This window comes from Sturnira hondurensis, unplaced genomic scaffold, assembly GCF_014824575.4.
Source record: "Sturnira hondurensis isolate 20B ecotype Veracruz unplaced genomic scaffold, ASM1482457v3 Scaffold0023495, whole genome shotgun sequence".
Lineage (NCBI taxonomy): Eukaryota > Metazoa > Chordata > Mammalia > Chiroptera > Phyllostomidae > Sturnira > Sturnira hondurensis.
The window spans coordinates 262,224-285,382 of record NW_028096126.1 but is presented as its reverse complement, the minus strand read 5'-3'; the positions used below and the strand labels follow the sequence as shown (position 1 = coordinate 285,382).

Sequence of the window (23,159 nt, the reverse complement as noted above, 5' to 3'; positions counted from 1 at the left end):
TCCAGGGATGTGACCTGATGGGAATTGAACTTGTGACCTTTACCTTTGTGGGATGATGCCCAACCAACTGAGCCACATGGGTCAGGTCAAACCTTCATAACTGTTGTACATACATTTGTTTGACAGATTATAAAGTACTTGATATCTAAAAAATTACATAGTGATAGGACTTGTTACCGTATAAAAACTGTCTCATGCTTCACAATGGAAGATGGATATCTGTAGTTGGACTAGACACAGAGTTTTGGCTTAGAGTGTAAGTAACTTTCCCAGGATCACAAAGCCTGTGCAGAATAAGGATTTGATCTAGGTCTGCTTGATTCCAACCTACCCACTGCAAATACTCAATGCAAATTTGCTATTACCTAGAAATGACTATGTGCTGGAAAAATTTTTGAGGGGTTGGGGGTGGGGAGACTTATAATCTAGGAAAGGGTCTGAGTCAAGAACCACCAACTCCAGGAAGGTGGCCAAATAATGGCAGAATTTGTATCTCTACTTGTGCAAGTCTAAGTGTGCATGTGTGTGTGTGTGAGTATATGGTGAGGTGAGAGACCGGTGTCAAAATCTCACAGGCTTTGAAGGTTACAGTTTGTGACAAAGTTAACCTTGCGTGTGTTAATTTAACTGTCGAAAATATTCAGCCCTCTACACTCATTGAAATAAAATGGAATACCATAAAGAACAGAAGAGGTGATACAGAGAAAGTGATTAAACATGAAATGTAATCTACATAAAACTACAGTTTGTTAGTCTAGTTACTAGTCTTAGGGGAACACTTTAAAACTGTGTGCAAAATCAGTTGGGATTTCCATAGCTTCTCACTGAATACTGCTAGGATTAGAGTTAAGCACTGTATTGTCTTCCTTATATTTTGAAATCCAAGTTAAATATATTTTGTCTATTGGTTACATTCTTGATAATATTACTGCATGTTTTTAAATTCATGTCCATTAATTTTTTACTTTCCCTGAAGACATATCTTATTAAATTTGTCTTTTAACCAAAGGCATATTTTTTTCTCCTTATAGGAGAAATTATATTAGGAGAAATCCATCACTATGGATTGAAAGCCAGACTAGTGACTTTTATTTGCATCTGAGTCACGATCAGAACAAGAAAGTGTTCTCTGTCTGAGGCATGCTGTGGGGGGTAAAGGTTTTCTTGGGTTGCAAATTGTGATGAGGATCTTAAATTGTTTTATATTAGGCCAGTCCACAAGCAGCCCCAACTTTTCCATGTTGGTCCCACTGAGACCGCAGCAATAGAAACCGACATTCTGGAGATTCCGCTTAGCAAATTTTCGTCATTGCTTTTTCTTACAAAAACCGTTATGAACTAGAGAGAAAACGCAGGTAGCAAGAAAATTTGGCCCCAAAGTGCGGCCAACAGACCTTCAGCGGTGGGGAGCCTCAGACCCAGTGGGCAACTCTTCCTTCCCTCAGGCCGGGGACAAGGAAGCCTTTCCTTCACTTTCGGCGCGAGTGAGGGTACGGGGACCTGGAGCCTAGGCCCAGCTCAGGGCGGCACGCGAGCCGCGGGCATAGGGCAGGCAGCCGCTCTTTGAGCGCGCTTCTCGCAGAGACCATTATTTCCTGCAGTGCCCCAAGTGTGTGCCTTCTTCGGAGGGCGAAGGTCAGAGGCCGAGATCCGAGACCCTTACCAGGCCCTGGGGAACCCGGGACTCTCGGAGCGGGGGGCTCCTAAAACCGCGGGCTGCCCACCTCTCATCTCCCGTGCAAAGGCGATCAGTGGCGTCCACGCTCACAGCTCGCTCCCGCTACGGGCGGTGCCGGACCTCGCCCTTCCTCACCGCTCCCCTTCCCCCCCCCCCCACCCAAAGCCCGCCGCAGCTCCCGAGGTGACACGGCCCAGACCCTCCATTCTCTGTCCCAGTATATTTAAGCAGCACAACCTAACTAGCTGCTCCCTCTCGCGGACAATCCTTCCCCTCGACAGACGGACCCAGCAGCCAACCACCGGCCAGAATTGGCCGGCGTCCCGCTCCTCACCGGTGGCAGCCTCGGTGGGCGGGGCTCGGCAGCTAGCAAGTTCAGTGGAGCCACGGCTGACGTGAGTCAACAAAGGTCACGTGAGGCAAGCGGGCCAAGCAGATTGGCGGTCTTGGTCGGGCGGGGAGGGGGGGGTCACGGCAGCGGCGTGTGGTTCGCTGTGTGACACAATTACAACAACTTTGTGCTGGTGCCGGGGAAGTTTGTGTCTCCAACAAATCCCTCCCGTGCCCCCCAGCCCCGTGCGCTCCGGCCGTTCCCGCCGTCCCCGCCCGTGGCTCACCCCCGTCGGCCCCCGCGATGTGACCCTACAGCTGAGCCGCTGCTGCTGCCGACCCGGGGCTCCGCAGCCCCTACCACCGCCGCCTTTACCGCTGCCGCGTTCGGATTTTTCGTCGCTGCCGCCTGCGGCGGAGGAGGAGGTGGCGATAAAGTTGGTGTGCAGGTCCCGCGCGGAGATTGGGGACGTCGTTGCGGGCTCCGGCCCGGGGGGGGGTGTCGGCATTGGAGTTGTGAATTCGCTGCGTTTCCATGAAATCCTGCGGAGTGTCGCTCGCTACCGCCGCCGCTGCCGCCGCCGCGGCTTTCGGTGATGAGGAAAAGAAAATGGCGGCGGGAAAAGCGAGCGGCGAGAGCGAGGAGGCGTCCCCCAGCCTGACAGCCGAGGAGAGGGAGGCGCTCGGCGGACTGGACAGGTACGGGCCACCGTCACCCGCCCGGTCGGCTCCGGACGGGTTGGCGCCGCTCTCCGGGGCGGCCCGAGCGCGGCTCGTCTTTGGCGGCGGCGGGGCGGGCACCTGGGCTGGGCGCTCTCTGTGCGGTATCCGCTTGCGGGGCCTCGGGTTCGGGCCGGGGTGGGTCGGTGGCGTTCCCGGAGCTTTAACGAGCCGCATGTGTGTCTGCCCACAGCCGCCTCTTCGGGTTCGTGAGGTTTCATGAAGATGGCGCCAGGACGAAGGCCTTACTGGGCAAGGTAAGGCAGTGGCGGGCTGGACCGCGGACACGATCTCACTGGCCAGAGCCTTGCTCCTCCTCGGCCCCGCGCCGGGGCCAGCGCTCATTGTGGCCGCGAACTAGGGCCGAGGGGCTTCCGGAAAACTATTTCCTGCCTCTGCTTCCCCCCCCCCCCCCACACCCCCCGGATACCTCACTGACTCCCTTGCGAAATCGCCCTCTCCGCTTGTAGCTGGAGGAACGGAGACGGTACCGCTTTGGGGCCGAGCTCATCTGGGTCGACAGAACTGCCTGTTCTTCGCCGGCTTTTGGGGATAGACTGAGGTCCTGAAAGGTGCCTGTTTAGGGTCAAGAGATCGTAAATGTGTACACATGTCCCCAAATTTCCGACTTACTTGCCTCCCCGGTTTTTATTCTTTTTCTTCAGGTAGCCTCTTCGTGATAGCTGTTAGTAACCAAACGTTTTTTGGCTTTCTTGTGTCCCTGCCCCCAGAAGGGGGAAGTTACACGTAGTTTAGGGAGATGAAGAGTTTGCATTGGGCTGTTGACATCCATCTCCATTGTATGTGTTTTACCTGAAGTTAGGTGACTTGTTTACTTTTTGGGTCTTTCTGTCGTAGAAATCCCGCAGTTATCTGTGAATGCATTTTTTTTGGAACCTCGTTTCCTGTGTGTCTGGCAGGGAATCCAGGGAGGGATTCGGGGTGTACCTTCTGTTTTATTTGTGTGGAAAGTTGTTGGCACTGTCATTTAGTTAAGTAATGGCTGCTCCTATCGGCCCAAGATGGCGGGACAGGGTGGGAGGAGAAAGTGAAGGGGGGGGTTTGGGGGAGGGAGGAGAGGTAAACATGGAAATAAATAGTAGTGATGAATAGGCCTCTCCTTGGGAGTGTGTAGCTCGTTGATGTTCAGTACAATTTACCCAAGATAATTTGCATATAGAATTCTTGTACCTTTTTCAAGCTTGGAAGGAGCATTTATAAGCCTGGTAAATGGCTTATCAACCTGTAGCACATTTAGTTTCCTTTCCGTTAGCTGTTGAACAAAGGCTATAGAGTCTCCATCTGCATGCATCAGTTTGTGTCTCCTAACCAAAACCTGATTGAAATGATATTTGTGTTCTTGTTAACTGGGACTGTGAAACTTGGAATGCGTGATAGGTGTTGCATCTATTAGATATTTTCTTTTCTAGCTGAAATCAGTAGCCTTGCATTTGACACTTAGCTTTATTGTTGCAATTGAGAAGAAAGTTTGAAATGACTAAAGCCTAGCATTTTATTCTTGAGTTAAACATTTTTTGTTTAGTTGTCCTGAGTTTTTATCTGTAGTTCGGGTGGGAGAGTCACTGAATCCTTTTATCTGGAATTACGCTCTTGTTTTTGTTTTAAAGTAACTAAACACAAGGTGTATCCACCACAAATAATGACCTGAAAGCTAAACAGGATAATCTCATTCAGTAAGTCCAGTCCCTTTCACAGAGACAGATAATGAATTAAACTTTGACTATGTAGGTATTAATTAGCTTCATTAAGATTATCGTTGGAAAAGTGAATAGTGACTAGCTCTGAAATGATCTTAAACATCAATGATTTTAAGCCTTGAAAAAAATTTTTTCCAGTCAGTATTTAAAATATTTTATTAAAAATACTTGGCTACTGTCAGAGTTGTCATTTCAAAAGACTGAACAAAACAACTTAAATTTAAGAAGAATTATTTTATTTTGAACCGAATAACACAGGTCTAATATGGTTGGTAAAATTGTTTGCAAAGATAATTCATTTGGAAAATTTGGCCAAATCTATCGCTTTGGTTATGGTAATGGAGAAATAAATACAATCTGATGTTTTTAGGTGGCTAATGTGTAAAATGCTAGTTGAAGATTTCATGTCTCAGAATGCTCATAATTTAGGTGAGTTCACTTTGGATTTCAGATTGTAATATTGAACCCTGAAGTTATGCATTGCTGAGTTTAAATTTTGAAGAACTGAACATTTTCAAGTATTTTGAGAACTGATCATTTTCAAATATTTTTTATGAAAGTGTATGTTACTTTCTTGATGTTTGAATACAGTAACATCTTGAAAATAAGAAACTTGTGAAGCTTCATTATGTTTGGGGGAAAATTAAGGCTTCATAAAATACTGGGTAATTTGATATACTAAGTATTTTGTTGAGCTAAAGAGAAAAATCTTTATTACTTAAGACTCAGTGCTTGTGAGATTCTACCTATTTCAGTCAAGATTCATTATTAGTCTTAATATTAAAATAAAACAGTCTAGAGTCTGCTTGCAGTTCCATGCAGTTCTTGGTTGCATCTTTGTGAGCTTGAATGTATCAATGAAATGTGTAATGTAAAGCTTGACATTATATAACCTCCAACCATGTGTTGGAATTGGATTCTGAATAGAATGAATGAGCTGAAGTCCTTTTATAGGAAGTATTGAATTATTTAGTTTTATTTCATTTCGTCCATCTTTTGAACAGTCATGGGAAATTTTTTTTTGGTGGAATGTTGACCTGTGTTGGTTTCAGAATTTTTATTCTTTGGAAGTCCTAAGAATAAGAATTGGCTTTTCTTTGTCAGGATAGGTTCAGGCTCGTTTTTTAGTTCAAATTTGTAAGTTCTCAAAAAAAAAAATAATGCTTGACTTAAAGGCTTTGGAACATTTAAAACATTTAATAAATATCTCTTATTTGCTGCTAACTCTGTATGTTCCTTTACCAGGTGTGAGGATACTTTATCCAAACTGCTGATTTCTCTTAGTCCCTGAATGTTTCGTTTCGTAAGATTCGTTTATGTTGGAGTCATTGATTGAACATTTTTGTTTTTATGTTTGCCATTTTATATATGGTGCTGCTTAGGGTTTTGGGTTAAATAAATAGTAATGCAGTATATTACTTTTGTAGTAATATCTTTAAAGTAATTTTTAAAAAGATTTTATTTATTTATCTTTAGAGAGGAAGGGAAGGAGAGAAGGAGAGAAATACCAATGTATGGTTGCTTCTCTTGAGTCCCCTGCTGGGAACTGGCCTTGCAACCCAGTCATGTGCCCTGACTGGGAATCGAACTGTGATCGTGTGGTTCACAGGCCCATGCTCAATCCACTGAGCTACACCAGCCAGGGCTCTTTAAAATAATTTTGAAAGATTGTAAACAGCAAGACAGGTTGTTTAATCAGAGGTCTTGAAATAAAGCATGTTCCTGACCACTTTGCTCTTTAAACTGATGCTGATCATTAATCTTTTGGTAATATAGTAATTCAAGATTCTTATTATTTTTAATTACAGGAGTTACTGGCAAGTAATTAAGAACTGATCATAGTTGACTTGATTTTAACAAGCATCATTTTTAAAGCATCATTTGAAAACTGAGTTAATCTTGTTTTCAGTTAGATAAGGATTTGAGTTAAAGCATAATATAGAGTAATATATAGCATAAATATTTTAAGAGCATAAATATGGTAATATTATAGAGCATATTTATAGTAGTAGTATGTTAAAGAGCTGGGGAATCTTTTTTTAATACCATTGTGGCTTTATTTTATTATGATTTAAATAAGTTTTTTATTTTTCAGTTACATTTGACAAAACATTATTGTATTAGTTTCATGTATACAACATAATTATTAGACATTTAAATAACTTATGAAGTGATCACCTTGATCAGCCTACTCATCTGGCACAATACATGGTTATTAAATATTATTGACTCTGTTTCTTATGCTGTAATTAACATCCATGTGACTATTTTTGTAACTGGCAATTTTTATTTCTTAATTCCTTTTACCTTTTCCACCCATCAGGGCTAGGGAATCTTATATTGCTAAAATACATAGTTGTTCATTTTGAAGTATTCTTATATTTGCATATAGATGATATGGGAAAATTATTAGGTCAGTTCTAGAGGTAGTTTTTTTGGTCTTCTAATATTTGGATATCGATAATGTTTAAAATTATTTTGTATTACGTGTTTTTTTGTTTGTTGGCTCTTAAAGTGATATACAGTATTGGTTTCAGTGCTAAAGGAGGTTAGTGTTTGGGTTACAAAAGTAACCACAGAATAATGCCATGCTTTGTGTTTGAAAATTAGGTCTTTAATTTGATGAGTTTTAAAAAGTATATTCTAGTTTGGAAAGTTGTCTTTTAAGCAGTTATTATTGTTTACCTGGACAAAATCTCATGCAGTTAGTAACACATTTACACTTTTGCTAAAATTTTGTTTATCCCTAATAGTAAGAGACTACTATCCCTAATAGTAATGTTTGCACATCTGGGCAAAAATTAGAACTGTAGGAAAATATGTACACACACACTTTTTAAGTTCTGGCTTTCTTTTTCACTGGATAGTTCTTTCTGTTGAACCAGTTACAAGTTGAAATGACTAGGGGACGTTTGACTGCCACCTCTAGATATTTTAGGTTATTAGGAAAAACTGCCTGAAAGATGAGTTTTTGTGACTTAGGTGGTGAAGTGGAGTGATAGATAGGACATGTCCTTTAAACCAGAATGAAAGTTTAGTGCTTGGCTAGCTACAGAGTAAAAACAATCTTTTTCTAACTTGATTATGTAACATTTAGCTTTTATTTATATACTGTGTATTATTTTGCAGGTTTGAAAAGGTTTTTGGTATGTTTATTTTTACTTTGAAACTCATTGTAATGCTTTGAGCTTTTTGAAATTAATGTTAATGACTGGTAACACTGTGCATTATGTATATTTTTGAAATGTAGTATCCAGAGAGCTAATTTATGTTATGAAAATACCACCAGATTGTCTAAGAATTGAATGGTGGTTAGATTACATAAGGCCCACATGTATTTGTAGACTGATTAATTAATGGAGTTTATTTAATGAACACATAATTGACAGTTTTATACTAAAGCTTCCCATATAATTGTATCAGTTTTTCATATTGGTGTGTAACTTGTTGACAGTATAGATTAGAGCAATAAATATTTGAGTGTAGACTGAATGCAAGTCTTCTATGCAGGGAATATGAAGCTAACACAGATACCCCTTGCCTGCATTGAAAACTCAGTTCCCTAAGAGGAGTGAGATAAGTATGACTAACACGGGAACATCAGTGGCAGAAGTGTGGAATTCCAGAAAGTTTATGATTAAGAAGTTACAAGTTAGAATGACTTTTTTTTTGTCACTCATAAAACATGATTAGCAAGCATGTATAAAAGCACTAGTCACCTGGTCAGTGGTAGAACACAGGGCTGAAGGGGTCTTCTAGACTACATGTGCCCTGCAAGCATGTATAAAAGCACTAGTCACCTGGTCAGTGGTAGAACACAGGGCTGAAGGGGTCTTCTAGACTACATGTGCCCTCTGGAGAGTATTAGGATCCTTGGGTTTGCTGATTCTTAAATCCCTGTTAGTGCAGAGGTGGAGGTGCCTTTACAGTATTTCTGCCAAGCCACAATAACTTGAACATCATTTATTTCCCTGGTGAAAACTTCTAATACTCCTTATACTATTTAACACATTCCAGGGTTGACTGAGGTAAAGGCAGGAGAAGCATTGCCTTTGCAGAGTGCTGTTCTTAGTTTATGTCCTAGATTCTCTCAATTTTAGATTTAACTCTTCCTAGACGGTGTCTTCCTGATTTGGGAATTTCAAAAGTTATCAGCCTCTAGATTTTAGATTTTCAGTATTTTAGAATTGAAAAGTTATCTGATAGTTAGTTGCTAGTCTAAAATTAACTGAAGCACTTGGGACCCATCATATTTCTGATTTTTCCTCCTTAAAACATTTAATAAGAAGTTATGTTATGTAACATTCTATGTCAGGCATTTAAAACTAAATTATTTCATTAAATTTTTACAATACACTTTGAGTTAGATGGCGGATGTTCACATTTGCGAGATATTGCAGAATAATTTCTGGGCTAGCTTAATTTACAGACATTCTATTCCATTTATCCAGGTATATGGTTTAACAAATTACACACTTTGAACTCCAGGCCCCAGAAGAAAAAAAAAGACCCCCAACTGTTAGTTCCTGATGCCTGGGGACTCTTATGATTTGGACCGTCTTTCCCTGGATGCATAGTGGTAGAGGTGGGCCAGGCATTGCTTTCTTGAACCCATTTTCTATTCATTAGTTTATTACCCTTAGGGCAGTTTTAAGCTGTAAGTTGAGTTTCAAAGTTCTACCCTAAATTGGGCCTCAGGAGAATGACTCTTACTGATAAGTTGGGGATTGTTTCTTGATTGTGTTTCCTGTAGGAGATGCTTCTTGATTTCCGTATTAGTAGGGAATCTTTTAATTTTCTTTAGGAAAATATGGTTTAAAATTAGATTTTACCTTTTAGAAGGTGTTCACAGGATGATGTACTCTCTGATCTCATTTTGTAGTAATATTTACTTTTGTTACTAGTTTTTACCTTCAAATCTTTGAATGAGTGTTCATGAGCCAATTAAAAAAATTCTGACCAAGTTTTGGAAGGGTACTCAGGAACTGGTTAAATAATGGCCATCTTGGAGTACAAAACTCTCTTGGATAAGGAGGAGGGTAGGAGATGTTAAACTTTATATTTTGTAGATTTCTTTACTGCTATGTTTTTCTTTTTAAACCAGAGACATGTATTACTTTAAAAATAATGCAATAAGTACACTGACAGTGAATATATTATAATTGTATTTTGGTTGACTAAAGATGGATTTTTATACTAGTGTGTGTAAAATTACAGGTACCTGTAAAGGCCTTGACAAGTCAGGATGCTTCCGAACTTGATAGTCCTTCAGTGGAGATAGGAGTGAGTGAAGTAGAGATGTGCCCTTATTAGGTCCTGTTTCATTGCATTTTAGGTGGTTTTGTGAAAGTTACTGTATTTCATTTTGATCTTTAGCATCTGTTTCATTGATGACTACTTTTGGGCCTAGTTTGACCCAGGTTGACATTTGGGACCTAATTAAGAACTATAACCTGGAAGAGTGGGAATAATCCCTTATTTAGATACTTTAAGTTTCTCAGCCAATTTACAGATTGTTTGCCACTTCCTTCTCCAAGCTTTTATTTGTTTCTTTTGCCTGTTTCTTTATTCTCTCTTTTCTTTACTTCTCTACATTGCTAAAACTATTGGTATCATTTTGTTGTGAATGTATTCTTGTAATTTTGTCTGATGGTAGTGTTTTGTCTGCATTAGAATCTATAAATGATACTAAGTTCATTCTCAGAAGTTTCAGCTTTGTTATAGTTAAGAGTGTTATATAAGGACATTTAATTAATTTTAACTTAGAAGAATGAAAGAAATCCTTTCAGTTAAAGGACTGTTTTCAGACTATACTTGTAGATCTATTACATTATGTTTATTAGTCTCCCTCTTTATAAAAATCAGTTTATTAGGGAAAATTTCTAGGTTTTCCTTTTCTTATTTTATTTTTTCAATTACAATTGACATTCAGTAGTATTCAAGTATTTCCTTTTTAAAATTTTTAAAAATTTTTATTTTTATTTTTTATTTTTTAAAATATATTTTATTGACTATTCCTTTACAGTTGTTCTAATTCCCCCCTTCATTCCTCTCCACCCTGCACACCCCTTCCCCCACCATTCCCCCCCTTTTGTTTATGTCCATGTGTTTCAAGTTCTTTAGATTCTGTATTTCCCCTACTATTCTTGACCTCCCCCCTATCTATTTTCTACCTACCCTCTATGCTACTTATTTTCTGTACCTTCTCCCCCCTTCTCCTCCTCGCACTCCCCTGTTGCTAACCCTCCATGTGATCTCCATTTCTATGGTTCCACTCCTGATCTAGCTGTCCTCTTAGTTTGCTTTTGTTTTAGGTGTGGTTGTTAATAACTGTGAGTTTGCTGTCCTTTCACTGTTCATATTTTTTATCTTCTTTTTCTTAGATAAGTCCCTTTAACATTTCATCTAATAAGGGCTTGGTGATGATGAACTCTTTGAACTTGACCTTATCTGAGAAGCACTTTATCTGTCCTTCCATTCTAAATGAAAGCTTTGCTGGATAGATCAATCTTGGCTATAGGTCTTTGGATTTCATGACTTGGAATACTTCTTTCCAGCCCCTTCTTGCCTGTAAGGTCTCTTGAGAAATCCACTGACAGCCTGATGGGTACTCCTTTGTAGGTGACTGTCCCCTTATCTCTTGCTGCTTCTAGGATTCTCTCCTTCATTTTAATCTTGGCTAATGTAATTATGATGTGCCTTGGTGTGTTCCTTCTTGGGTCCAACTTCTTTGGGACTCTCTGAGCTGCTGGATTTCCTGGAAGTCTATTTCCTTTGCCAGACTGGGGAAGTTCTCCTTTATTATTTGCTCAAATAAGTTTTCCACTTGTGGCTGTTCCTCTTCCCCTTCTGGTACCCTTATAATTCGGATGTTGGAGCGTTTAAAGATGTCCTGGAGGTTCCTAAGCCTCTCTTCATTTTTTTGAATTCTTGGTTCTTCATTCCTTTCTGGTGGGATGTTTTGTTCTTCCTTCTGGTCCATTCCATTGATTTGAGTCCCAGTTTCCATTCCATCACTATTGGTTTCCTGTGCATTTCCCTTCATTTCAATTAGTTTAGCCTTGTTGCTCTAACTTGTGACTAAAATCGACCAGTTCTGTGAGCATCCTGATCACCAGTGTTCTGAACTGTCCATCTGGTAGGTTGGCTATATCTTGGTTGCTTAGAGTTATTGGCTCTGGGGCTTTGAGTCCTTCTTTAGCCATGTTTTGGTCTGTTCGTACCTGTTCCGTATGAGGAGCAGAGCCCTAGGTGTTCACCAGGGCAGGGCAACTCAGTTGCTGGGTTGTGATGCTGTATGTGGGGGCGGGGTCCAAGAGGGGCAATGGCGGCCCCCTCTGCTGCTTCCTGCCACTGGGACCTCATGGTCTGTCTCACTTTCTCGCTCCTTCGCTGGTTTATCTGCATGCGATTGTGTGACTGTGGGCAGCTTGCCGCCTTGCGTCCTCACTGGGTCCACCTGTTGCTACCCCACACCTGGGATCTGCCCACGGCTGCCTGCACGCCTGGGTGGGGAGATCTTTCCTGCCAGACCCTGCTCTGCTGTTGGCTCCTCCCCTCTTACCGGGTCTGGCTGAACGGTTCGTTGTTGTCGAACTTCCATATAGTTCGATTTTCTGTTTTGGCTGCGTTTTTGTTACTGAAACTTTGTTGACTTTAAACTTGGTTATGTGAGGAGGCACAGTGTTTCCACCTACGCCTCCATCTTGGCGGAAGTCCTCAAGTATTTTCAGAAGCAGAGAAAATCAACCAACCATCGCTCACCAATTACCCAGTTTCAACAGTTTTCAACTCATGACCAGTCTCGTTTTCATCTATGTCTTGCCCCACACACCCCAATTATTTTGGAGGAAATCTCAGACATCAGTCACATAATTTAACCCATAGATAGTTCAGTTTTTCTCTGAAACAACCACAATGCCTTTATTATCCATAAAAGTAAATTCTTAGAAATATTTTTTTTATCCTCACCTGAGAACATCTTCTTTTCATTGCTTTTAGAGACAGAGGAAGGGGGAGAGATAAACATCTACCGGTTGCCCCGGCCCACCCCCCAACCCCACCTTATTCACCCCAATCTGTCCACCAGGGACATGCTCAGATAGAACATGGATAGAACCTACCATCCAGGCACATCTCCCCACTGGGAATTGAACTTGCACCTTTCGGCTACTAGATCACACTCTAACCAACTGAATCACACCAGCTAGGGCAATAAAAAGAAATTCTTAATATTAACTATCTATGGGGCTTGACTTTTTCCCCCCATGTGGAAGTTAAGAATTAGTTGCTTGGGAAATGAGTAGAAAACATTTAGCTGAATATATGTGAGCCTGTTTTTTAATATTATGGTAGAATATATGTGAGCTTGTATTTTAACATTATTGGTCGAATTCTGCAATAGAATGTTACACAGTATGGACAGAAGATAATTTATGAATCTTGTTTGTGTGTCTCTGGATAGTTTATATATTCAGGGAAAAATTATTTTTAAGGTATAGTAGTTAAAAAAAAGTTGTAGGTTTTTAAATTTCAACTATCAGAATGAGAACCAGAAAAGCTCTTGCTTTGCCCGATTGATTTGTAAAACATTTGTTGAATGGCTCTGAGGGACTTTGGTAAGTCCTGGGGCAACAAGTAAGTCCTGGCCTCTACCCCTATAGTCTAGAGACAGATGGACAGACTGAATGATCATATGATGTAATAAGTACTATAATTAAGGTATATGCGAAGTGCTTTGAGCTCTTAAGTGATGGAGCAGTTAAAACATTTAAGAACTTTTGATTATGGATAATTTAAATGATCTGCACAATTCCCAACCTTTTTGGAGCAGGTAATGTTGACTGGAGAAGCGGATGAGGGAAACTACACAAAGATGTAACATTTTGTTTTGGTTATCAAACATGAGTAGAAATTTAGCAAGAGGAAAAAGGGCAGAGTGTTGGAGGTATGAAGTTAAATGGTGTTTGAAGAATTGTGAATTTTCTATTGCAGGTAGAGTGAGTGTAGGGTGTCATTGGGATTGGGAGGAGGTAACTGAGTATGTGAAGAAGGCCCTGTTACTGTGGACCATAGAATGTTTTGGGGAGTCATCGAATTCAACTCTCAAATCAGCACAAGTGACAAGATCAGAAGTAGGTTTTATGGGAATATTATTGGCTATACTGAGAAGGAGAAAGTGGAGGGGAAAGGAACCAGTTATGAAGTATTGATGGATAGGTAGCAATGCATGGATTTTTGGAGTAGAATTCTGCTTCTACCACTTTACTAGATTTGTGATACTTGGGCAAATTATTTCATCGTTCAGAGGCTCAGTTTTCTCATCTGTAAAACCAAAGTGGTAATAGATTTCTGGCAGGCTATTGCATTTTATGTTAGGAAAAAATATATGAAATAGAGTACCTGGCATTGGGCCTGGAACAGATGGTGTTTAGTACAAGGTACATGTTATTATCTTGGAAAAGACAATTAAGTTTAAATTAAAGCTGTAGTTTAGTAATGGGGGGGGTAGGCAGATTTGAAATCTTTTGAAAAGGCCCTTTTTTGGCTTTCTGTCTCTGATCACATCTTAGCCTTTGCGAGGAGATTCTGTTGTAGGTCTTTTTTTTTTGTAAGGGTATTTTATTGATTATGCTATCATAGTTTTCCCAATTTTTCCCCCTTTATCCCCCCTCCTCCCGTACCTCCCAACCCTTCAGCGTTTTCCCCCCCTTAGTTCATGTCCATGGGTTGTACATATAAGTTCTTTGACTTCTCAGCTTCCTATACCATTCTTAATCTGTCCCCATTTTGTGCCTACCAATTATGCTTCTTATTCCCTGTATCTCCCCCCATTCTTCCCCTGTCCACTGAAAACCCTCCATGTGATCTCCATTTCTGTGGTTCTGTTCCTGTTGTAGTTGTTGGCTTAGTTTTTGTTTTTTGTTTTTTTTAGGTTCATTTGTTGATAGTTATGAGTTTGTTGTCATTTTACTGTTCATATTACTTATCTTCTTTTTCTTAGATAAGTCCCTTTGACATTTCATATAATATAGGCTTGGTAATGATGAACTGTTTTAACTTGACCTTATCTGGGAAGCACTTTATCTGCCCTTTCATTCTAAATGATAGCTTTGCTGGATAGAGCAATCTTGGATGGAGATCCTTGCTTTTTCATGAGTTTGAATATACTTCTTTCCAGCCCCTTCTTGCCTGCAAGGTTTCCTTTTTGAGAAATCAGCTAACAGTCTGATGGGTACTCCTTTGTAGGTAGCTGTCTCTTTTTCTCTTGCTGCTTTTAAGATTCTCTCTTTATGTTTAATCTTGGGTAACTTAATGATGATGTGCCTTGGTATATTCCTCCTTGGGACCAACTTCTTGGGCACTCTCTGGGCTTCCTGGACTTCCTGGACTTCCTGGACTTCCTGGAACTCTGTTTCCTTTACCAGATTGGGGAAGTTTTCCTTCGTTATTTTTTCAAATAAGTTTTCAACTTCTTGCTCTTGTTCTCCGTCGGGCACCCCTATGATTTGGATTCAGAACACTAAAGTTGTCCCAGAGTTTCCTAAGCCTCTCCTCATTTTTTTTGAATTCTTGTTTCTTCATTCTGTTGCAATTGAATGTTTATTTCTTCCTTTTGGTTCAAATTGTTGATTTGAGTCCTGGTTCCTTAAAATTTTCCTTTATCGAATGGCATTCATTTATTCCTTCATTTTGCAGCTGAGCTCAATCAGTTCTGTGAGCATCCTGATTACCAATGTTTTGAACTCTGCATCAGATGGTTGGCTATCTCCTTGTTGCTTAGCTTGTTTTCTGGGGTTTTGATCTTTTCTTTTATTTGGGCCATGTTTCTTTGTCTCTGTGCACCTGTTACGTTGTAAGGGGGTGGGGCTTTAGATACTCACCCAGTGAGTCAACCCTCTTTGCTGCGTTGTGGCACACTCTGTGGGTTAGGGGTCAGAGGGAACAATGTGGCTCACTTGCTCCACTCTAGCTCTACTTTCCAGTGATCTCGTATGAGACTGGGAGTTTATCCTGCCGTGGCAACCCCCCACAGTTGTTTACAGCTAGCTTTGAGTCTTTAATTTCCCGTTCAGCCAGCCTGGTTTAATTCCTTGGTTGTCGGAGTTCCATGTAGTTTGATTTTTCTGGCACTTCTGTTTGTTTATTGTTTTTAGATTGATTGTTACCCTTCTTTTAGTTGTGTGAGGAAGGGAAATGTTTCTGCCTGTGCCTCCATCTTGGCTGAAACTCTTCTGTTCTTGGTCTTCTTACTCTGCTCTCAACTTGCATGTATATTTTACTGCCACTTGATTACTTTATTTAGGTATTTTGAAGGCACCGTAAACTAAACTTGTAAACTGCATTTATCATTGTCTTTGATGGTCCTTATTTTAGTAGATGGCAGTTACCATTACCCTTGCTAGAAGCCTTGGAGTTGTCCTTGACTCCTCTTTTTCTTAACCTACTAGTCAAGATATCTTGTCATTTTTGCATGGTAATATTGTTATTTTTGCATCTTAAATCTTGCATCTGTTTTTTTTCTCTATCCTCACAACTGTCCTAGTGGCAGCTATGATCCTATGTTTGGCTTTTGAAATGCCTTCATGGATATTTTTTGAATAGATATGCTTACACATAGTACAGAATTGAAAACTAACATAAAGGCCCTGGCTGGTGTAGCTCAGTGGATTGAGTGCGGGCCTGCGAACCAGACGATCGCGGTTCGATTCCCAGTCAGGGCACATTCCTGGGTTGCAGGCCAGTTCCCGGCAGGGGCCAGTTCCCAGCAGGGGATGTACGAGAAGCAACCATACATTGATGTTTCTCGTCTTCTCTCCTTCCCTTCCCCTCTAAAAAAGATAAATAAATAAAATATTTAAAAAAAAGAAAAAAATAACATAAAGGATGTTATCCAATAAAAAGAAAGTCTCCCTCCCATGCCAGTTCCTAGTTATTTAGTTCATTATTTTCAGGCAATCACTCATAGAAGGTTTATTGGCTAACTTTCTATTTCATCACATATACAGGCATACACTGTTGCTTTTTTTCCCTAACCAAATGAGATCATACTGTATACAAATTGTTAAAATGCTTTGCTAATTTTACTTGCTGTATGAAAATAAGTACTTTTTTATTGAATTCTCTTGGGTTTGAGAGTTGTCTGTCATTTAGGTAGTAAGATGTTGGTCAGGGGATTGGTTTTGGTGATTTTTAAGTTATTTCAATTTTGAGGTTCTGTTACTCTTCTTATATATACATGGTATTGAAGGTTGAAATTCTTGAGCATGCAAGTCTTAATTGGAAGTATGTTCACATCTGTTTTCCTAAGATAGCAGTTGCTTAATTTTATATGCTGTGACATGTCAATTGAAATAATTTTATATGATGGAAAGTGTCAATTGGAATAATTGGCAAATTTTACCTTCATATTTTGGTTTTTTGGTGTGACTGATATCAGGCTATGGGAATACTAATTTAATTCACTCCCTGAATGTTTATAGAATTAGCTATAGTTTATAATACTTAGTATCTTATACTTGCAGGAGTCATTCACCTTCTTCATGTATTCTTTTTTTTTTTTTTTTAATTCTCACCTGAGGACATTTTTTCATTGCTTTTAGAGAGAGGAAGGGAGAGAAACATCAATGTGAGAAAGAAACATGAATTGGTGGTATCTTGTATGCACCCAGACCAGGGATTGAGCCCACAACCTAGATATGTACTCTTGATGGGTAATTGAACTTATAACCTTTTAATTATGGGATGATGCTCTAACCAACTGAGCCATACTGGCCAGAGCCTTCATGATTTATTCTTAGTTTTTATTACAGGAACATAAAAATATGTAAACTTTTAATTGAAAACCGTATGGGGCGTAGTGTGTTATTAACTTATTTCACAGCAGAATATCTTTATTTTCATTACAGATTGGCTGATAGGGAAGCTAGAGCAATGGTACTTTTCTTTTGGGGGGTCATTAATTCTTTGAGGGTCAGTAGAGCTGAGTACTTTTCTTAAAAAAACTGTATCTGTTTATTTTTATAGAGAGGGGAAAGGAGGGAGAGAGGGAGAGAAGCAGTGTGTGAGAGATGTCTGTTGTCTCTTGCATGCCCCCCTACTGGGGACTTGACCTGCAACCCAAGCATGTGCCCTGACTGGCAATTGACCCAGCAACCTTTTGGTTTGCTGGTTGGTGCTCAGTGCACTGAGCCACACTAGGCAGGACATGAATACTTTTGAGTACTTTTTGTATATGATTTCAGGGAGTGTATGGATGGATCCCTTTGAGCCCAACTGTGGACTCCATTATTGTTAGTTAGTTTAGTTTACTTACTCTTGGGTAGACGTGTTGATGATAGGAGTATGTTGTTGGGGAGCAAGAAAATCTTTTGAGCCTCTGGATTGGTTAGGCTTAGATGTCATGGGTTTCACCACCCAGTTTTGTGGTATTCTGTAACCACCTCATATACTTTCTTAAATTCACCTTTAAAAAAAAATTTTATCCTTACTTGAGGGCATGCATATTGATTTTAGAAAGAGGGGAATGGAAGGAGAGAGGAAGAGAAACATCGATGGGAGAAACACCGACCAGGTGTGGTACCTGCAACCTAGGTGTGTACCCTGACCAGGAATTGAATGCGTTTTGGTTTATGGGACTATGCTCCAACCAATTGAACTATGCCGGCCAAGGCTCAAATTCTCCTATTGATTGTAAAGGTGCTAGAGGAAGAGAATGTGGACTGTTTCCTAGAGAACTTATGCTGTAACTGGAAAAATAGCTGTAAGCACATGTGCCATTAACATAGTTGATAGGCTTCAGTGTTTTCTCAGCCTGGGTGCTCAAAATGCTGGTTTGGTTGGGAGGCTATGTGGTATGTTGGGGAGAACAACAGATTAGGAAACTGAAGGACCTGAATTTTAGTTAGGTCACTTAATTGCTGTCCCCAGTTTCACCATCTGTTAAGATGAAGGGTTGGGAATTAGGAGTTTCGAAAGTGACTAGCACCAGAGTTTAGGAGGCTGTTCATTTAAATTTTTTTTTTTAAGGATTGACTCTGTTACTTAAGATTTTTGACCTAGGAGGGGAGGGCACTGTGGAAACTTTGTAATTTTCTTTGATTTTCAGCCTTAAACTTTCAGGACCAGAAATCAAAGAATGTAGGCACGTAATAGAACCGAGAGTTGGCCCTGGCTGTTGTAGCTTAGTGGATTGAGCATGGGCCTGCGAACCACACGATCATGGTTCGATTCTCAGTTAGGGCACATGCCTGGGTTGCAGGCCAGTTCCTAACAGGGGACTCATGAGAGGCAACCATACATTGATGTTTCTCTCCTTCTCTCCTTCCCTTCCCCTCTGAAGATAAATAAATAAAATATTTTTTAAAAAGTCTCAAAAAAACCCCTGAGAGTTGTTATCTTTTTGTTCCTCTAATATGATTAACCATTGTTAGTTTTAGATTGATTTGCAAGTTGTCTGCTTATTCATGTTAGAGTTTTGACTTCTTCAAACTGATTTCTATCTTACAGTTGGGATTGTTATTTCTTAGGTTTGATCAGACATTTCTAATTCTAAAAGATGGGTATAATCATTGTGTATAGTTGTTTGCTAGGAACTCATGACAGGGTAAATAAATTCTCAGATATGAGTTGGTAAGTGTCACATTGAATAAATATACTCTTAAGAACTGGGCATTTGGATGTTACAAAGATGAGTAAGGCCCCTCAGTTTCTTTAAGAGTAGGAAGAACCACTTGGCATTAGTTGGGACACTTTCAAATCTATTGAATGTAAACTTGTATTGTTAGGTTTTGTTGTATGTGAGAGTGTATATGCATGTGTGATTATATTTTCAGAAAAGTATTCCATTGCAAGTAGCTCTCTTGTTACCCTTTTATAGCCATATCAACCTCTTTATTTCCTTAGTTACTCCTAACCCTTGGCAAACACTGATCTGTTTTACATTTGTATACTTTTTATCATTTGAGGAATGTTATGCAAATAAGATTGCATATTATGTGTCCTTTTGGGATTGCTGTTTTTCACTCAGCAGAAATCCCTGAAGATTCATTAACATTGTTGTTACATGCACTAATAGTTTATTCTTTTTTTAAAAAAGATTTTACTTAGTTATTTTTGGAGAGAGGGATAGAAACATCAGTGAGAGAGAGAAACATTGATAGGTCGCCTCCTATGCAACCTGACTGGGGACTGAAGCATAACCCAGGCATGAGCCCTGACTGGGAATTGAACCATTGGCATTAGGTTGTGCTGGGACTACGCCCAGCCACGCCACATCAGTCAGGGCTTTACTGAGTGTGTTTTAAATCACATAGATGAAAATAAATTTAACAAACAAAAAAATCCATTTATTCTCCTTTTTATATTTACTTGGATATATGTTACCTGGTACTCGTATTCGTTTGTGTGTGTGTGTGTGTGTGTGTGCAGATTTGACTTACTGGGTAGTTTCTTTCATTTGAATGTGAATGATTGCCTTTTGTGTTACTTGCAAAACAGGTCTGCTGGTGACAAATTCAGGTATTATTTATCTGGTAATATCTTAATTTGTTCATATTTTAGGATAGTTTTGCTGGATATGGAATTCTTGGTTGAGCATCTTTTTCTTTCAACACTTAATATGCTATCCCATTTCCCTTTGGCTTCCATAGTATCTGATGAAGAAATCAAGTATCAGTCTTACTGAGGATGCCTTGTACATGATGAGTAACTTCTTCTTTTCAAAATTTTGTCTTTTTCTATTGACAGTTTGAGTATAAGGTCTGTCAGTGTGGGTCTGTTTGAATTTAATCTATTTGGAGTTCATTGAGCTTTCTGGATGTGAGTTTAACTTTTTTGTTACTAACCTGAAAAACTTTCAGCCATAGGTCCTGTAAATGTTCTTTCCTTTTATGAACTCTCTTGTGACTTCCAGCATGCATGTTTTAGTATACCTTGGTATCCCACAGGTCTCTATACCTCTGTCCATTTTTCATTTTTTCCCCTATTTTTGATTGGATAATCTCAGTTATTTTTTTAAATAATTTTTTATTTTTTAATTGAAGTTGACATACAATATTATATTACTTTCAGGTGTACCCTGCAGTGATTAGATATTATATAACTCACTAATGTCCCGATAAATTTTGCCCATCTGACACTCTACATAGTTATTAACATATTCCTGAGTATTCCTATGCAGTACTAAACATCCCCATGACTGTTCTGTAACTACCAATTTGTACTTCTTAATTCCTTCACCTTTTCCACCCATCTTCCAACACCCTCCCATCTGGCAGCCATAAAATAGTCTCTGTAACTGTGGGTCAGTGTTTGTTCTGCTTGTTTGTTTGTTTTATTTTTTAGATTAAATTATCGATAAATATGTACTTACTGCTATTTTATTCATATTATTGATCTTTTTTTTCTTGAAGAAGACTCTTTGACATTTCATGCAATTATGGGTTGGTGGTGGTGAACTCCTTTAGCTTTTCCTTGTCTGGGAAGCTCTTTATATATCCTTGGATTCTATATAATAGCTTTGCTGGATAGAGTAATCTTGGTTGTAGGCCTTTGCTTTAATATTCCTGGTCTTGTCTGGCCTATAAAGTTTCTGTTGAGGAATCAGCTGATGGTCTTATGGGAGCTCCCTTGTAGGTAACTAACTGTTTTTCTATTGCTACTTTAAGTATCTTTGTCTTTAACCTTCTGCATTTCAATTATGACATGTCTTGGTGTGGGTCTCTTTGGGTTTATCTTGTGTGGGACCCTCTGCTCTTGTATGGACTTGTATGTCTATTTTCTTCACCAGATAAGGGAAGTTTTCTGTCATTTATTTCAAATAGGTTTTCAGTTTCTGCCCTCAGTCTTTTCCTTCCAGCATCCCCATGATATGAATATTGGTATGCTTGAAGAGTTGTACCAGAGGCTTCTTAAACTATCCTAATTTTTTTAATTTTTTATTTTTAATATATATTTCATTGATTATACCATTACAGTTGTTCTATTCTCCCCCCTTCATTTCCCTCCACCCGCATACTCCCTCCCCCACCATTCCCCCCCTTAGTTTATAACCACGTGTCTCAAGTTCTTTAGATTCTATATTTCCCCTACTATTCTTGACCTCCCCCTATCTATTTTCTACCTACCCTCTATGCTATTTTCTGTACCTTCTCCCCCCTTCTCCTCCTCCCACTACCCTGTTGCTAACCCTCCATGTGATCTCCATTTCTATGGTTCCACTCCTGATCTAGCTGTCCTCTTGGTTTGCTTTTGTTTTAGGTGTGGTTGTTAATAACTGTGAGTTTGCTGTCCTTTCACTGTTAATATTCTTCGTCGTCTTTTTCTTATATAAGTCCCTGTAGCATTTCATATAATAAGGGTTTGGTGATGATGAACTCCTTGAATTTGACCTTATCTGAGAAGCACTTTATTTGTCCTTCCATTCTAAATGAAAGTTTTGCTGGGTAAAGCAATCTTGGCTATAGGTCTTTGGATTTCATGACTTGGAATACTTCTTTCCAGCCCCTTCTTGCCTGGAAGGTCTCTTTTGAGAAATCCGCTGACAGTCTGATGGGTACTCCTTTGTAGGGGACTGTCCCCTTATCTCTTGCTGCTTCTAGGATTCTCTCCTTCATTTTAGTCTTGGCTAATGTAATGATGATGTGCCTTGGTGTGTTCCTTCTTGGGTCCAACTTCTTTGGGACTCTCTGAGCTTCCTGGATTTCCTGGAAGTCTGTCCTTTGCCAGACTGGGGAAGTTCTCCTTTATTATTTGCTCAAATAAGTTTTCCACTTGTGGCTGTTCCTCTTCCCCTTCTGGTACCCTTATAATTCGGATGTTGGAGCGTTTAAAGATGTCCTGGAGGTTCCTAAGCCTCTCCTCATTTTTTTGAATTCTCATTTCTTCATTCCTTTCTGGTTGGATGTTTTGTTCTTCCTTCTGGTCCACTCCCTTGATTTGAGTCCCAGTTTCCTTTCCATCACTATTGGTTTCCTGTGTATCTCCCTTCATTTCAATTAGTTTAGCTTTCATATGTTCCTCTAATTTGTGACTGTAATCAACCAGTTGTGTGAGCATCCTGATAAACAGTGTCTTGAACTATGTGTCTGAGAGGCTGGCAATCTCTTGGTCGCTTAGAGTTATTGGCTCTGGGACTTTGAGTTCTTCTTGCGCCATCTTTTGGGCTATTTGTGCCTGTTACATAGCAGGATCGGAGCCCTAGGTGTTCACCAGAGCAGGGCATCTCAGTTGCTGGGTTGTGACATTGTATGTGATGGCGGGATCAAAGAGGAGCAATGACTTCCCCTCTGCTGCCTTCTGCAGCGGCCCCCACAGGTGCCGCAGCTGCCACCGTCACCCTTGCGTTTCGTCCCACTGCACACGAGTGTGCCACCGCCGTTACCCCTCCACCACTGGGTTCACCCCCTGGGTCCTGCGTGGTCTGTCTCACTGCGCGAATGTGGGACCTCGGTCAGTCTGCCCCACACCCTGACTGGGTCTGGGCCACTTGCGCACCTAGGTCTGGGGATCTTTCCTACCCGACCCAGCTCCGCTGCTGGCTCCGCTGCTGGCTCTACCCCTCTTACCGTCCCAGTTGAATGGTTAGTTGTTGTCGGACTTCTGTATAATTCAATTTTTTGTTCTTTGGCTGTGTCTTTGTTCTCCAAACCTTTGTTGTATTCACACTTGGTTGTGGGAGAAGGCACAGTGTTTCCACCTATGCCTCCATCTTG

The 23,159-nt window shown here is 40.2% G+C and overlaps 1 protein-coding gene across 6 annotated transcripts in view; it reads left to right on the top strand.

The window, feature by feature from the left end:
- Window positions 1–2,163: 2,163 nt before the first annotated feature.
- Window positions 2,164–23,159, top strand: part of KDM6A (lysine demethylase 6A) — a 176,115-nt gene continuing 155,119 nt past the window's right edge. For 4 of the 6 annotated variants that reach the window (XM_037037817.1, XM_037037820.1, XM_037037818.1 and 1 more), the window contains exons 1-2: window positions 2,165–2,707; window positions 2,922–2,985. In XM_037037817.1, the coding sequence (XP_036893712.1) occupies window positions 2,544–2,707; window positions 2,922–2,985 (228 nt within the window). In that variant the 5' untranslated portion in view covers window positions 2,165–2,543. Of the gene's footprint in view, window positions 2,708–2,921; window positions 2,986–23,159 lie in introns of all 6 variants that reach the window. The other 2 variants (XM_037037821.1, XM_037037819.1) reach the window with 2 other exon arrangements.